This window comes from Equus przewalskii, chromosome 30 (genome assembly GCF_037783145.1).
Source record: "Equus przewalskii isolate Varuska chromosome 30, EquPr2, whole genome shotgun sequence".
NCBI classification, from domain to species: Eukaryota; Metazoa; Chordata; class Mammalia; order Perissodactyla; family Equidae; genus Equus; species Equus przewalskii.
Window position 1 is genome coordinate 15,926,087 of NC_091860.1, and position 16,521 is coordinate 15,942,607.

Below are 16,521 nucleotides of genomic sequence, written 5' to 3' on the forward strand. Positions count from 1 at the left end.
TTTACTGGGTTTTTTATTAGCATTTTTAAAAGAAATGGGATATTTTATATCACATTGTATTGCTTATAGTAAAGATACTGTTTCATGAAATGTTTATTATAAGTGTGTGTATGTATATATATGATGAATTGTAAGCCTGGAGACAAGTCATTTCCAACAATATGGTAAAGTAGATAACCTGAAAATGTATCTGCTATATACTCCTAGGAATATGAAATAAAAAATAGGTCATAAAATGCACAGCTAGTGATTAAGAATGTAACTGAAATGTTCAGGGATTAAAGTGAAGAGTAACTGAAAACAGAGCAGTAAGCATGTGAGCTAATCTTTGGGGGCTGGGGGATATGGGAGAGGGGGCGATTGGTTTCCTAAATTTAGGGGCTTTGGTTTTAACAACAGGGTGTTAACACTAGGAGGTGAGAAATACCCAGAGTCAGTGCAAGGCGGTAAATTAGGAACTGGATCTCTCTTGCCTCAGTGTCTGAGTTGGCGAAAAACCTTCCGAGAATGCAGAAGTGTGCTTCCATACCTCATAAAGGTTCGGAGTTCAAATTCATACTACCCTAGTGCTCTTGAAACCCACAGTCTGGGAAATTAACATAAAAATTTGATCTCAAGCCAATTCCTGAGATGCTTAGCAAAAACCAGGCAAAACTACTCTAGTGTGGCTGACATTCAGTCCAGGCCACACACGTTTCTCATGGTAAAAGCTACACCAGGAATCAAACCACCACGAGTGAGAATCAGCATATACTACAAGCTGAAGGATTAGATTTTCCCCAAAAGTTTAGCAAATATAGCTATCTGGTAGAGACTATGAAATCAGTTTTCTTAAAATGGCTTAAAGCAAAAATAGGAATCTAAAACATAAAAGACTTTCTAGAATTTCTAGAAACAAAAATATCATCATTAAAATGAAAAACTCATTCAATGAGTGAAACGGTAAATTAGACCCAATTCATGGAGAATTATTGAAGTAGATGACTCAGGAAATGATCTAGAATGCAGCAGAGATAGATGAAGACATTGAAAATGTGAAGTTGAGTCATGGAAAACAGAGTAAAAAGACACTTCATATTTCTAATGAGTCCTAGATGAAGAGAATAGAAATAATGGACAAAAGACAAGATTCAAAATGTAATGACTAAGAACTTTCCAGAATTGATGAAAGACAGATTTAAGAAGTATAATGAGTCTGAAGCCAAAAGTAAAAATAAATCTATGTATAGACACTTCAGAATGAAAGTGCAGAACACCAAAGACACAAAGAAGATCTGAAAACAATCAAAGGAAAAGGCAGGAAGCTATTCAGTGATTAAGCTAAGAGATGAAGTGTGTCTGATGTCAGGGGATGGGCCCAGAAGACCTGTTGGAGAACTAGGGGTGGCATGCTTTTGTAACTCGGTGAATGTCGAGTTAAAAGGTTTAGGAAGAAGGGATGTAAGGTGATGCTGAGGTTTCTAGTTTGGTTATCTAGGCAGATAATGACTTTGTTGAAGACTGGAGACATAGGAGGATGAAAAGATTTGGGGTGTTTGCCGAGGATTTGAGGAGTGGATCAGAGAAAAATAACACTGTTTAGGGCTTGTTGAGTTGAATTAACTGTGGGACACCTAGATATAGCTACCTGCAGTTAATTAGAAATAGCAATTCGGAGTCTAGAAAAGCTAACTGTTATAAGACGTGATTATTTTTGTAAGTGATTATTGTAATAATGAGATTGCCAAGAGATAGGGTGCAAAGTGAGAAGAGACAGTGGCATGTTTTGGAGCTTGGGAGAATAAACCTCTTTAGGGAGTAGGTAGAGAATGAGCAATGAGAATGTATGGAACCCGGAAGGAGTAGATAAAACTAAGTTTAGTGAGATTTGATAATCTACAAATCATGGAAAGAAGATGGGACCCACTTAATTCCCCACTAAGGAGTTGTGAAAACACATGTGAAATGTTGCCAACTGGGGAAGCTCATTAGAGACTCAATGCTCAAGATTTTTATTTGGGGCTGATCACGTTGGCTCCCCAACCTTTGAAAAAGTCTAAATGTTAGAAATGATATTCAGATTTTAGTGATCGAAGGAATGAATTGAAGGTGAGAAATTGGAAAACATTCAAAATGTTGGGCAGCAAAGGAAGAAAAAAGGCCTTATCTTTGTCTGCCTAGTTTAAAATATTAATAATATACCATGCAACAATCTACCACTTTAGAAATGTTTTGAATTCCTTGTCTATTGTCTGTGAAGGTAGGGACTTTATTTCTCTTCTTTTCTAATGCTGTTTTGAAAACAGCAGTACTTGTTAAAGGATTAAGCAATTTTTGGTGCCGCTTTATTGTCTTCCATCAGGTAGACCTCTTTATTTTTTCTTTTCTTAAGTGCCTATCTCATTGTTTATTTGTTTTTTGTTTTTTTAAAACTATTTTCTCTGTATCCTTTTTTATCAGCTTTTTCTTTCTCATGTATTCATTAATGGCATTATCTTGGGACAGTCAAGACTAAAGAGGTTATTTAGGGTTTACACTGAAACGTTGAAAACATAGTTAGGTGTTGGAAGTATATTGCTGTGTTACATTTCTCGTTTTACGTCCCTAGGAAGAATATAAGAAAACAACAGTGTGAAGCCATCGTTGGAGCCCAATGTGGCAGTGCAGTGTTGAGAGGAGCCCATGTCTATGTTCCGGGAATTGTGTCAGCTTCAAAATGTAAGTATGATGTTCAGGTTTCTCTGTAAAATAAAGATTCTCTAAAATTTATATGCATTTTCACATATAAAGGTTATTAAATTATCACTCAGATGTATTTCAAATTTGCTTTTATCAAACATTTTCCAAGTTTTGCATTTAGTATAGCCAGTGAGGGATTTATCTCTGTGGACTAACAAATCAGGCCTCCATAGAAAGTTGTCTGCCAATATTTTTCCTCCCATGTAAGGATGCGTGTAATGTTTATTTAGAGAGTCATTATTGATTAATAAAGTGTAAGATGTCAGTGAAATTTCGTTTTGTATTCTTAACTCTATTGCCCTAAAACCTCAGGCTGCTGTCGTCATTTGTGAGGGGAACATTCAGAACCTGGAATCTTAATATTGGCATGAAACTCAATATTCTTAATTTACTCACTCAATTGATGACATACTACATTTGCTTAGTAAGCTAGTCACTGGTTCAGTGATAATTTATTGGACCTGAAATCAAGAAACATAAGGTTTGATCTCTTGGGAAGTTATTCAATCTCTGGGCCTCAATTATCTTGTCTGTGAAATAAATAATTTGACCAGAGTTTTGCAAACTATTGCCTGCTGACCAAGTCTGGCCCACATCTGTTTTTGTATGGCCCACAAGGTAAGAATGGTTTTTCCATTTTTAAAAGGTTGTTAAGAAAAAAATACAAAGAAGAATATGCCAATAGACCTTATGTGGCTCACAAACCCTAAAATATTTACTTCCCCTTTGCAGAAGAATTCGCTGACCCCTCAGCTCTGTAATTTGCACAGTCCTTGTAGCTCTAGCCGATTGCTGTTCACTACTGTTGTCAGGTTAATGGGCTCGATGAATTTATAACAGGGTTAGGTCTTAAAACATTTTTTGCAAGTGGAATCCAATTTCCTGTTATTAATGTCACTGGGATTTGTTACTCAAAGTAATTTAATGGCAGCTAGATTTAATCAGCCTTCATATATAAATGGGCTCTGTACACTGTACAGTTTCATGGTGTTCTAAGTATGTGCACACATATACATATATGTATACATATACACACATGCACATACATATATGATTGAATGTATGTGCTGTCATTAAAATCTCTGTCTTTAGGCTGTAACAGGAAAACTGAGGAAATAGCAACAGGGATATAGGATTTAGGATGATTTCTTTGGGGAATTTTAGTGTATGCTTTTGAGGAATCCTTTTGAAGGAAACATAGACCTTTGAGGATTGAGCCAAAGATATCAAGATTGATTGATTTAATTTTTTTTGCTGAGGAAGGTTCGCCCTGAGGTAACACCTGTTGCCAATCTTCCTTTTTTTTTGCTTGAGGAAGATTTGCCCTGAGCTAACATCTGTGCCAATCTTCCTCTGCTTTATATGTGGGTCGCCACCTCAGCATGGCTGACAAGTGGTGTAGGTCTGCACCCGGGATCCAAAGCCATGAACCTGGGCCACCTAAGTGGAGTGCACTGAACTTAACTGCTACCCCACAGGGCTGGCCCTGATATCAAGATTTATATGAAGTCTTTTAGGAAATGTTAGGTTTGAGGAAAATAATTTAAATAAAAGAGATCCTTCCTGTTTTGCTCAGCCAAAGATTTCCACTTGAGGTAGGATGTTTTGAAGACTTCTCTGTTTCTTTATTTTCCTAGGAAAATTTGAAAGTAAAAAGTCATATTTTCTATTAGAGATTATATTGAGATAATGAGACAGTTTAGACTGCTTCATGCCCACTGTTGATGTTCCTAGAGCTCTTACTGTTCTATCAGAGTATAGATGAGTATAATATGATTTTCTTTTTTCTCTAGTTATGAAAGCTGGAGATGTTATTTCTGTATACTCTGATATTAAAGGCAAATGTAAAAGAGGAGCCAAGGAATTTGATGGAACAAAAGTATTTCTTGGAAATGGAATTTCTGAATTAAGCCGCAGAGAAATCTTCAGCGGGCTACATGAACTGAAGTACGTCATCAAGTGTTGTTTGGGGGAAATAAGCATCTTTTTTTGGTTCAAGGAAAATTAAAAACAATGTACAAAATATATCTAGTTGCGTTATGTGAATGATTTTTTTGGTATACATTCAACTGGAAAATAACCCATATTTCTGTTTTTTGGGAAAAATGCTTTTAGGTAGAAGAGTAAATGCTCAGATTAAAGAGCCTAAGTAAGCAACTAGTCACACTGTAACTGTCAAATAATTTTATTTTGAATTTTATTAATTTCAAAATTTTTGCATCTTTGGAGAGCAATAGTTACCTTGATAAAGGATGGATTAGGTGAACCTATCCATATCTTTTTTTAATATTCTGATTTTTTGAAGGGAAATGCTTATGATTTTAATATAAATTAAAAAGAAAGCAATTTTTTAATTAAAAATAAATTTATCAGAAAGCCAGCATTCTCTGGGTTTGAATACTTGTGGTCAAAAGTTAATGTTTGGATTTACTAAAACTAAATTAAACTATAGTTAGTTTTAAATCATCTCTGGTTGCTACTGGCTCTAAATAAATTAAATCCATGGATAATCCAGTTTCTTATTTTGCTTAGTATTTTCAGCCTGTTTGAGTTCTGTAGACAGCACCATTACTCCAAAGTTGAAAACTGATATAGACATGCTGAAAGCTGTGAATTTCTCCATCTGGAACTGTACTGCATCCCTGGTTCCTGGAACAGTATTCGTGTTGAAAAATGATAATTTGGGTTTATGGTTCATATTAATTCTCCTGAAGAATCAGATTATTGGATTCCCTAGTTCTGGATAGCAGTACTTTCCAAATGGCCAAGAACAAAGATGTTATTCTCCTTAGAAGCCTTTCTGAATATGAAGATAAAGCATATTTCTGCTGTGTTTATCTTTGGGTCTGTGATAGGGAATTGATTTTTTTTTTTATGAGGAAGATTGGCCCTGAGCTAACATCTGTTGCCAATCTTCTTTTTCTTTTATTTTATTCCCAAAGCCCCAGTACATACTTGTATATCCTAGTTGTAAGTCGTTCTAGTTCTTCTATGTGGGATGCCGCCACAACATGGCTTGATGAGTGGTTTGTAGGGTTCAAACTGGCAAACCCCGGGCCACTGAAGTGGAGTGTGTGAACTTAACCACTCAGCCATGGGCCGGCATCGGGAATTGATATTTTGACTGCCTCCTTTAGTTCGTTATTCATGGTACACTCTTCATCCTCTTATCTTATTTGATGTGGTAGTTCCAGTAACTGTGCCAACAGACTTTTCTGAGTAATGTTTTCCTGGTTGGTGGGAGTAAGAGGCAGCTATCTTTCAGAAAACTGCTGATTTTTGAACTCAGTTTTTAAACTCAACATTCAGTTATGCTTTTATGATTTCTTTCTCTGCCTGTGTGAGAAAAAGCACGCTTACATAGCAAAGGAATGCTACATGTACACCTTGTTTCTTATTTATATTCTTTTAAAATTTTAGAGCAGACTTTTCTGATGGTATGTTATTCAGGTAGTAAATTTGCACCCTTTGGTGTCATGAATTCCAGCTGAGTTGAATCATGCATGGACTCATAGAGGTAGATTAAGTTACTAACGGTGTTTATCCTGTGAGATTTTGTACTTTGTATTATTATATGGCTATTTATATTACAAAAATAGTTTTAAAAGAAACATGTAATACTGTTACCCCACAAAGAGGGGGTTCTCTGCCAGTGTGTATAAAAAAACCTGATTATTACGGCATCAACTTTTGAGAAAAGAAAAGGCTTTATTGTGAGGTCGACCAGCAAGGAAACAGGAGGTGACATTCTTAACTCTGTCTCCCTGAGCCAGAGCCTGGGGCAGAATTTATGGGGTGAAGGGCAGACTGGTCTGAAGTGTGGAGCTGGATGGTTGGAGCTGAGGAGCAGTGAGCAGTTGATGCTCTGCACAAGTGCACTCAAGCTCCATGGCTCTTCGCAGGACGCACGTTCACAAAATGGTGGCGTTAGCATGATCCGAGGGTGGAGTTTTCTGCCCTCTGATGTCAGAAGAGTCACCGATGGGTCATCTGCCCAGGCCCAGTTGATGGGGGCTGGGGTAGGAGAGGAAGAGCTATTCCTCTCCCCTCTGGGTCCCTCTGGCTGGTGTAAGAATTAAACTGACGTGAGACAGAATAACAGGAGGAAATCAAACAAAGTTTCATAACCTGTACATGGGAGAAACGCAGGAAATCTGAGTAACTCGCCAAAATGGCAGAAGCCACTACCTTAAATACCATCTTCAGCTAAGGACAAAGGAGGATGTTGGGGGCAGTGGTTTGAGACTTCAAAGGGGAGGAAGGCAATTTACATGGAGCTAGAAACGCAAATGTTTGATAAACAAATGTTGACCATGCCTTGCAAAGAGATGAGACATGGAGCAGACTTTGATTATAAAGCCCTTGTTAATGTTAGGTTCCTCCCTATCACACCTAGTTTATATTATACTGTAGTTATCTTAAGGTATTAGTTCCTTCCTGGACAACAGGCCTTCTATCTGAAATTCTTTTAGGCGGTTAGGGGAAAGGTCAAAGTTTCTTTCAGAGTCTTTTGTTCTTAAAAATAATCAAGCCAAAGAGACACATTTTGGAGTGGCCAATTCTGATACCCCACAGCAGTCTCAACCGGCCTGAACTAGACAAGGGACCAACTGTCAGTTCCTGAAAAACAACTCTTATTACTCTGTTGATAAGAGAGGATCAGTTTTAATTGGTCCCAGTGGGGCCATGGTTACAGTAGCATACCTGAACAATAATTGGCTTAAATTATTCTTTGTCACATTGTTTTAAGTTAAATACTGTCCAGATGGACACACTTGTGCTGGTGGGCATGGTGGGAAGGAGATAGTCAGAGGGGCACCAGAACTTGCAGCACTAGGTGGGAACTGGCTTAGGAGGCAGGTATATAAATGTTAGTTTCAGTATTTTTCAGAGAACTAGAATCCTCCAAGTCAGGATTCCAGAAATCAGAAAGTCATTTAAATTATGACAGAGTGATCAGGTCGTGGAATTCAAGGCGTTCAGTGATGGCTCTAGACTCTGGATGGGGGGTGAGGTGTTGATCAAGGTAAGAACACCAGTTGTCTGAACAAATGACTGACTTTTGAATGTGAGGCAGTGACGTTTCAGAAGTTTTCTTTGTGTATTTCCTGCTCAGGGGCAGGAACTCTTTGCCTAGGAAGTGGTTTGATTTGATCCTGCCTGGACAAAGGAGCCAGTCTTAACTCTGATCGAAAGTGTAGATTCAGAGATATCACATGGTTAACAAATGAGTGAGGCTGAAAGGGATGGGAAGAAGAAAAGGAGTGAACATTTATCGTATGCTGAAGGATGTTAGAGCTGAGGGAAGTTCACAGTCGTACCCGCTGCAGTGGCAGGCCACAGATGCTATAGAAATTACTTCACTCTACAAGGCAGCATAAGCTTACCCTGCTGTGGCATAATAAGAAAGAAAGAATTTGATCTTTGTCCTGGGTTCCTGGCACTCAGTTCCTAAAACTTTGAGCTTGGAATCCCCGGAGTGGTGTGTCTTTTGTATGCTACTGAGATGACTGGGGGCCCCTAGATAGCTTCTGGTTGGGGTCTGGTTGCCAGAGGAACCAACCTCGTGATTAGAGGTTTGGAACTTTCAGCCCCATCCCCAGACTTCTGGGGAGAGGAGAGGGGTTGGACTTTGAGTTTATCACCAATGACCAAGATTTAATCAATCATGCCTGTGTAATGAAACCTCCATTAAAAACCCCTAGACAATGTTGGAGAGCTTGTGGGTTCGTGAACACATCTGGGTGCTGGGAGTGTGGTGCACTGGAGGAGGGCGTGCAAGCTCGGTGCCCTTCTCCCATTCCTTGTCCTGTGCCTCTTTTCCATTTGGCTGCTCCTGAGTCATCCTTCATAATAAACTGGTAACAGTATGTAAAGTGTTTTCCTGAGTTCTGTAAGTTGTTCTAGCAAATTATCAAACCTGAAGAGGGAGTTATCAGAATCCCCAAATTTATAGCCAGTCGGTCAGAAGTACAGGTGGCAACCGGGGATGAGCAGCTGGCATCTGGAGTGGAGCCAGTCCACTGTTACACTGAGCCCTTGAACCTGTGTCGTCTAAGGAGAACTCTGGGTAGTGTCAGAATTGAATTGGTGGACATTCAGTTGGTGTCTGGAGAGTTGGAGAATTGGTTGATGTGAGGAAAAACCCCAGACATTCGGTGTCAGAGTGTTGTGAGTAACATTAGCCCGCCTGCCTACCTCAAACAGGGTACAAACCGTCTGTGTAGATGCTTCTCTGCCAAGATCGGTTCATAAGCTATGAACTTGTCTAGCGTACTGTATCTGAGGACTCCTTGTTCTTCCTCCTCAGCCTCTCTTCTTTGCTTGTACCCTTCCAGCTGGTTTAAATCCTGATTCTTATCCTTGCCTTTATGATTAGACTGCTGTTTTCTCTGTGTTCCTCTAATCTCCAGAACACTGTTGATTTCTCCTTTTTTCCTGCTCCCTCTGGTGTGGCCTGATACACCAGGCTGTCTCTTACAGTATTTGAGTGCTTTCTCTCCCCTTTGACAGCCTCTCTCAGATTTCAGTGTTTATTTTTGTGAATCACTGTCCACCTGGGTCCTGGCCCTTGCTGCTCCGATCAGTTCCACTGCCACTCATAAAAAGGGACAAAGGTGGAAAAGGTCATCTTGAGGATTCTGTCGGTACTGGGCGATTATTCTCTAAAAAGATGAGAGGAGAGCAGTGTGGCATGTTTGTCATTGCTTAGCATCAGCATGATTCTTAAGTATATTTTTATTTTTCCCGTAAGTACCTAGCTTAGTGCCTTGCAGACTGGATTGTTTGTTGAATTGAAAGGCTAGTAACGATGATCATAAATCTATTACCAGAAAGACGAGGATGAATCAATAAAGACTCAGATGTCCTTTGCTTGTTAAGTTTGTTCAAATCTTTTAACAAACTCATTTGTGCCTAAATGAAAAATTTATGTAACTTTATTCTTTTTAGTTCTCCTGTTGGCCTCCTACGGCAGGTAAAAATTCAGAAGCAATTCACAGGAACATTCTGCGTATTTTGGTGTATAGTAAAAAAGGTTTTAAAAAGGCAGAGCATCTTATATTTGACCTGTTACTTGGGTATGTTCCTAGAAATGTGGTTTGTGTGGATGATGTAATTTATACTGACTAATGTTAGATTTCCTGCTTTTCAGAGGTGTAGGCATAAGAATGACAGAACCAGTATATCTCAGCCCTTCATTTGACAAGGTCCTGCCCAGCTACATATTTTTACAGGTAAGTATTTGTGAAAGTACACTGTTTAGTGACATTGGAACATACTTCAGTGAATTATTTGAAATCTAAGGACTTCATATTGGCTTGTAACACTGTGTAAATTTCAGGTGTACATTATTGTATGTCAGTTTCTGTATAGAATACATTGTGTTCACCACCAATAGTCTAGTTTCCATCTGTCACCCTACATATGTGCCCCTTTACCCCTTTTGCCCTCCTCACACCCCCTTCCCCTCTGGTAATCACTAATTAAAGATTTTTTTTTCACTTCTGTTAACATAATTTTTTGTCATCTGTTTAAATATTTTCTGATCTACCTTTGTTTACAGTTTGAAAAAAGTTTGTGAACACTTTTCTTTTTCTCAGCTGGTTTTTAACTACTTTTTCTATCCTCCTTTGCCCAAGGGTGCTTTACTATAAAGCTTCTTCTAATTATTCCTTTCCATCTCAGAATATTAATCCCTAAATAATGCATGCTTTTGGTATGCGTGTAAGTATTCTATTTGTAACTTTGAGTAAGGTTCAAATGGTTTACTACTAACAGATTTTATCAGGTGGTTATCAATTGCTGTGATATAATGAGTAATTTGTTTTGCCTTGTCTAGTTTATTAAGTACTTTCACGTACGTTAACTCATTTGATTTGTTACAATCTGCCGGTTAGGTATTATTATTATTATTGTTATTGTTCCCAACGTAAGATGAAGATACTGAAGATCAGATCTGTTAGGTTCTTGAACAAAGTCATACCAGCAGTGACGAGGAGTGTCTGAACTGGAAGCTAAGTGCAGATGCCGTTTGCTTTCTCCGTATTTAGCCAAAAGAAATTTTATAAATCCACAGATTATTTCTGGTGTGAATAAATAGAAAATCAGATTTATGTTTATCATCATCTAATAAAACCTAATATTTAATCATACAGATTCTTCTTCAGTATCTATGCCAGCCTTTTTTTTTTAAATTTGACGTTGTTCTAGATGCTTAAAATATATGTTCACAAGCTTGCACTGGCATATAATTTAAGAAAACTGATACTGTTTCCTGAATAATGTTTAGTAACGGGTTAACTTGTGCAGATGAGGTAGTGCGTAGGGTGGCTGGCTAAACAAGTTATACCTTGAAGAAATATTTAGTAAGCACAAGAGTTTGACAACTAGTAGCTTTTGTCCATTCTGTGTAATTGCTGAAGTTACTTTACAGAATACGTGGAATTATGTACTTTTTGTTGGGAAAATCCCTGGGGCAATTTGTGTTCTCTTTTTTGCTTCCTCTTGCCTTGCCTTCTCTGGACAATCATCATCCCCAAATCCGTTCTCTTTGTTGCTTCCAACAGCTAACACGGAAGCTTTGCATTGTGGGGTTTTTTTAAGGAGAGGGTTGTAAGAGGCTAGTGATAACTGAATATTTTTCATTTTAGCACCTGAAGTTACACAAGGATATACTTTATAAAGTTAATGGGAGTGTTGTATGCAATCATTAAAATGACAACTGTGCAATATACCATTTGTTTTTTCAAACGAAAGGAAACTTTAGAATTGCTTAAACAATCCACAGAATTATAAAATAATCTTAGATGCCATTCACAATTGAAAAAATTGTCAGGGGTTTAACACTTAAATAAACAACTGCTCCCAGTTATATTCTAGGTTAACTGGAATCAAAAATAGTGCCTAGAGCTTGAGTTTCTCATTGCATGGTTTCTTGTAAATAAAGGATTTAGGAGCCAGATGAGGTTGGACGGTCTAGGGAGCTTTAAACACTGCTACCTTGGTCCTACCACCTGAATTCGTTTTTGTTGGTCTGGCTGGGGTGGGGCCTGGGTTGGGATGGTTAAATCACCCCAGGTGATTCTAACATGCAGTACGGTTGAGAATCACTGTAGCATAGCAGTGGTGCACATCTAGCTGCATGTTAGAATCACCTGGGGAGAATTTTAAAACCCTGATAAATAGGCCTTATTGCCAGAAATTTTGACTTAACTATTCTAGATGAGTACTGGACATTTTTTTTTAGATGATTATTAAAGGAGATTTCTGTTTGAACTGATGTTAGTATTTGGTAACATAACAGAATGTATCATCAGAGATTCAATTGAAGCAGGAAAAGCACAAAAAAGAAGACCTATTTGAAAAGCAAGTTATAATTTATCAGCATCTTCTCTTCCTTTACCTATTTTTTTCCCTCTATTCAAATTCTTTGCCCACTTTAGTTTTTTTTTTTTAGATACTTTTTGGGGAGGAAGTTTGGCACTGTCACATCTGTTGCCAGTCTTCCTCTTGTTTTGATTTTTCCCCAAAGCCCCAGCACATAATTGTATATCCTATTTGTAAGTCCTTCTAGTTCTTCTGTGTGAGATGCTGCCACAGCCTGGCTTGATGAGCAGTGTGTAGGTCTGCGCCCAGGATCTGAACCAGTGAACCCCTGGCTGCCAAAGTGTGGAGTGTTGGAGTGCGCGAATTTAAACACCCAGCCACAGGCCAGCCCCTTTTGCCTATTTCTTTAAAAGTTTTTTACCTTTTGACCCCCTTCACACTCATTTCTCCCACCCCTAAACCCCCATCTCTGGCAACCACCAGTCTGTTCTCTGTATCTATGAGCTTATTTTTTTCTTACATTCCAGATATAAGAGAGATCATACAGTATTTCTCTTTCTGTCTGACTTATTTCACTTAGCATAATGCCCTCAAGTTCCATCCATGTTGTCACAAATGGCAAGATTTCATTCTTTTTTATGGCTGAATAGTATTCCATATATATAAAATTACAATTTCTTTATCCATTCGTCTCTTGGTGGACACTTAGGTTGTTTCCATATCTTGGCTATTGTAAATAGTGCTGCAGTGAACATAGGTGTGTATGTATCTTTTAGAGTTACTGTTTTTGTTTTCAGATAAATACCCAGAAGTGAAATTGCTGGATTATATGCTAGTTCTATTTTTAATTTTTTGAGGAAACTCCATACTGTTTTCCATAGTCTGCACCAATTTACATTCCCACCAACAATACACAGGGTTCCCTTTTCTCCGTATCCTTGCCAACACTTGTTATTTCTTCTCTTTTTGGTAATGGCCATTCTAATGGTTGTGAGGTGATATCTTATTGTGGTTTTGATTTGCATTTCCCTGATGATTGATGATATTGAGCATCTTTTCATGTACCTGTTGGCTATCTATGTCTTCTTTGGAGAAATGTCTCTTCAGGTCCTCTGTCCGTATTATAATCGGATTGTGTTTTTTTTGCTACTGAGCTATATGAGTTCTTTTATATTTTGGATATTAGCCCCTTATCAGATTTGTGATTTGCAGATATTTTCTCCCATTTAGTAGGTTGCCTTTTCATTTTGTTGATGGTTTCCTTTGCTGTGCAGAAACTTTTTAGTTTGATGTAGTCCCATTTGTTTATTTTTGCTTTTGATGCTTTTACTTTTGGTGTCAAATTCAAAAAACGTCACAAAGACCTATGTCAAGTAGCTTACTGCCTATGTTTTCTTCTAGGGGTTTTATGGTTTCAGGTCTTATGTTCAAGTCTTTAATCCATTTTAAGTTGATTTTTGTCTATGGAGTAAGATAGTGGTCCAATTTCATTATTTTGCATGTGGTTGTCCAGTTTTCCCAGCACCATTTATTGAAAAGACTGCCCTTTTCCCGTTGCGTATTCTTGGCTTCTTTGTCGTAAAGTAGTTGACCATATATGTGTGGGTTTATATCTGGGTTGTCTCTTCTGTTCCGTTGATGTCTGTGTCTGTTTTTATGCCAATACCATACTGTTGTAGTTACTATAGCTTTGTAATAGAGCTTGAAATCAGGGAGTGTGATGTGTCCAGCTTTATTCTTCTTTCTCAAGATTGCTTTAGCTATTTGGGGTCTTCTGTGGTTCCATACAAATTTTACGATTGTTTGTTCTATTTCTCTGAAAAATACTCTTGGAATTTTGTTTGGAATTGCATTGAATCTGTAGATTGCTTTGGATAGTTTGGAGATTCTAACAAAATGAACTCTTCCAATCCATGAGCATGGAATATCTTTCCATTTATTTGTATTGTCTTCAGTTTCTCTCTTTAATGTCCTGTATTTTTCAGTATACAGGTCTTTCACCTCCTTGGTTAAATTTCTTTCTAGGTATTTTATTCTTTTTGGTGCAATTGTAAATGGAATTGTTTCTTCTTTTTTTTTTCCCACTAGTTTGTTATTAGTGTATAGAAATACAGATTTTGGTGTTAATTTTTGTATCTTGGAACATTACTGTATTTGTTTATTAGTTCTAGCAGTTTTTGATGGCATCTTTAGGGTTTTCTATATATAAATAATGTGATGTCATAGGCAAATAGTGACAGTTTGACTTCTTCCTTTCCAATTTTGGTGGCTTTTAGTTCTTTTTCTTGCCTACTTGTTTGAGTAGGATTTCTAATACTATGTTGAATAAAAGTGGTGAGAATGGGCATCCTGTTGTTCCTGATCTTAGAGGAAAAGCTTTTGGCTTTTCACCACTGAGTATGATGTTAGCTGTGGGCTTGTCATTTATGGCCTTTATTATGTTGAGAGATGTTCCCTCTATACTTGCTTTGTTGAGAGTTTTTATCATAAATGGATGTTCAATTTTTTCAGAGGCTTTTTCTGCATCTATTGAGATGGTCGTATGATTTTTATCCTTCATTTTGTTAATGTGGTATATCACATTGATTGATTTGTGGATGTTGAACCATCCTTGCATCCCTGAAGTAAATTCTGCTTAATCGTGGTGTATGATCCTTTTAACGTATTGTTGAATTTGGATTGCAAATATTTTGTTGGGGATTTTTGCATCCATGTTCATGAGGGATATTTTCCTGTAATTTTCTTTTCATGTGGTGTCCTTGTCTGGTTTTGGTATCAGGGTAATGGTGGCCATGTAAAATGAGTTTGGAAGTGTTTCTTCCTCTTCTATTTCTGTAATAGTTTGAGAAGGATTGGTATTAATTCTTCCTTGAATGTTTGGTAGAATTTACTAGTGAAGCTGTCTGGTCCTGGGCTCTTATTTGTTGGGAGGTTTTTGATACGAACTCCTTAATGGTAATTGATCTGTATATATTTTCTATTTCTTCGTGATTATGTCTTGGAATCTTGTATGTTTGTAGGAATTTACCCATTTCTTCTAGGTTGTCTAGTTTGTTGGCATGTAATTGTTCACAATAGTCTGTTATGATCCTTTGTATTTCTGTTGTATCAGTTGGAATGTCTCCTCTTTCATTTCTGATTTTATTTGAGTCCTCTCTCTTTTTATCTTGGTGAATCTGGGTAAAGGTTTGTCAGTTTTGTTTATCTTTTCTAAGAACGAGCTCTTGGTTTCATTGAACTTTTCTGTTGTCTTTTTTTGTCTCTATTTGACTTATTTCTGCTCTGATGTTTATTATTTCCTCCACTCTACAAATTTTGTGCTCTGTTTGTTTTTCTTTTTCTAGTTCCTTGAGGTGTACGTTTAGGTTGTTTATTTGAGATTTTTTTCTTATTTCTTGAGGTAGGCATTTATTGCTATGAACTTCCATCTTAGAACTGATTTTGCTGCATCCCATGAGTTTTGGTTTGTTGTGTTTCTATTTTCATATGTCTCAAGATATTTTTTCTTTTGACTTCTTTGTTAACTCATTGGTTATTCAGTAGCATGTTGTTTAATCTCCATATGTTTATAAATTTTTCAGTTTTCTTCATATAATTGATTTTTAGTTTCATACCATTGTGGTCAGAAAAGATGCTTGATGTGATTTCAGTCTTCTTAAATTTGTTAAGTCTTGTTTTGCGACTTAACGTATGATCTATCCTGGAGAATGTTCATGTGAACTTGAGAAGAATGTGTATTCTGCTGCTTTTGGATGAAATGTTGTGTGTATATATGTTAAGTCTCTCTGGTCAAAGATTATTTTGTTTGCCAGAATTCTCGTATACTTTTTAGAGAAAATTAGGAAAATGTCAAGTCAATAAAAATTCACTCCTTTTTTTGAACATGTTTTTGCTTAGTGTCTGTTTTGTTTAAAATGCAGCATTGCCCAGTTAAAGGCCAAGATGGTGCTGTATACAAGGTTTCTTTTCTTAAAGCCTTAGCATCCCTAATCAGGGAACTTGTGTCTATACTGGACCAAAACAACGTAGCGAATGCAGTTGAATGCAGTTGAAAACTTTGGATTCCTGTGTGGCTGGGTTGAGACATCCTTGTTCACGCTCTTCTGCTATTGGTTGGCTGCATTTTTTGTGTAGTTGTTGCCTCCCACTCCTGAATAACAACTTTACATTGCCCTTCTTCTCTTTGCTTATCTGTTCTACTTCACCCACTTAGCTGTCCCAGTTCTTAGCTGGTTTTCTCTAAATTATACTGGTTCTGTTTTTCTTAAAGTACACAAATTAAAAAAAAAAAGTGTGGTGTTGTAGAGTCATAGCAACAGGGACCGGGCACATCATTCCTTGAAGGACCTCAGTCCATGAAATGCAGCTCAGAAACATCCAGAACCTCTAACATAGAATGTTTTTACATATTGCCATCAAGTTTATGCTCAGAACTTTTATTCCATGGCCAGGATAGGAATGAAAGAATTAAGAGGA

General features: G+C 37.4%; 1 protein-coding gene across 4 annotated transcripts in view; it reads left to right on the top strand.

Annotated features, from left to right (window-relative positions):
• NSUN6 (NOP2/Sun RNA methyltransferase 6) overlaps positions 1-16,521 on the top strand; it is an 80,291-nt gene that overhangs the window by 14,076 nt on the left and 49,694 nt on the right. For all 4 annotated transcript variants that reach the window (XM_070601317.1, XM_070601319.1, XM_070601315.1 and 1 more), the window contains exons 4-6: positions 2,588-2,697; positions 4,512-4,665; positions 9,872-9,953. In XM_070601317.1, the coding sequence (XP_070457418.1) occupies positions 2,588-2,697; positions 4,512-4,665; positions 9,872-9,953 (346 nt within the window). The remainder of the gene's footprint in view (positions 1-2,587; positions 2,698-4,511; positions 4,666-9,871; positions 9,954-16,521) is intronic.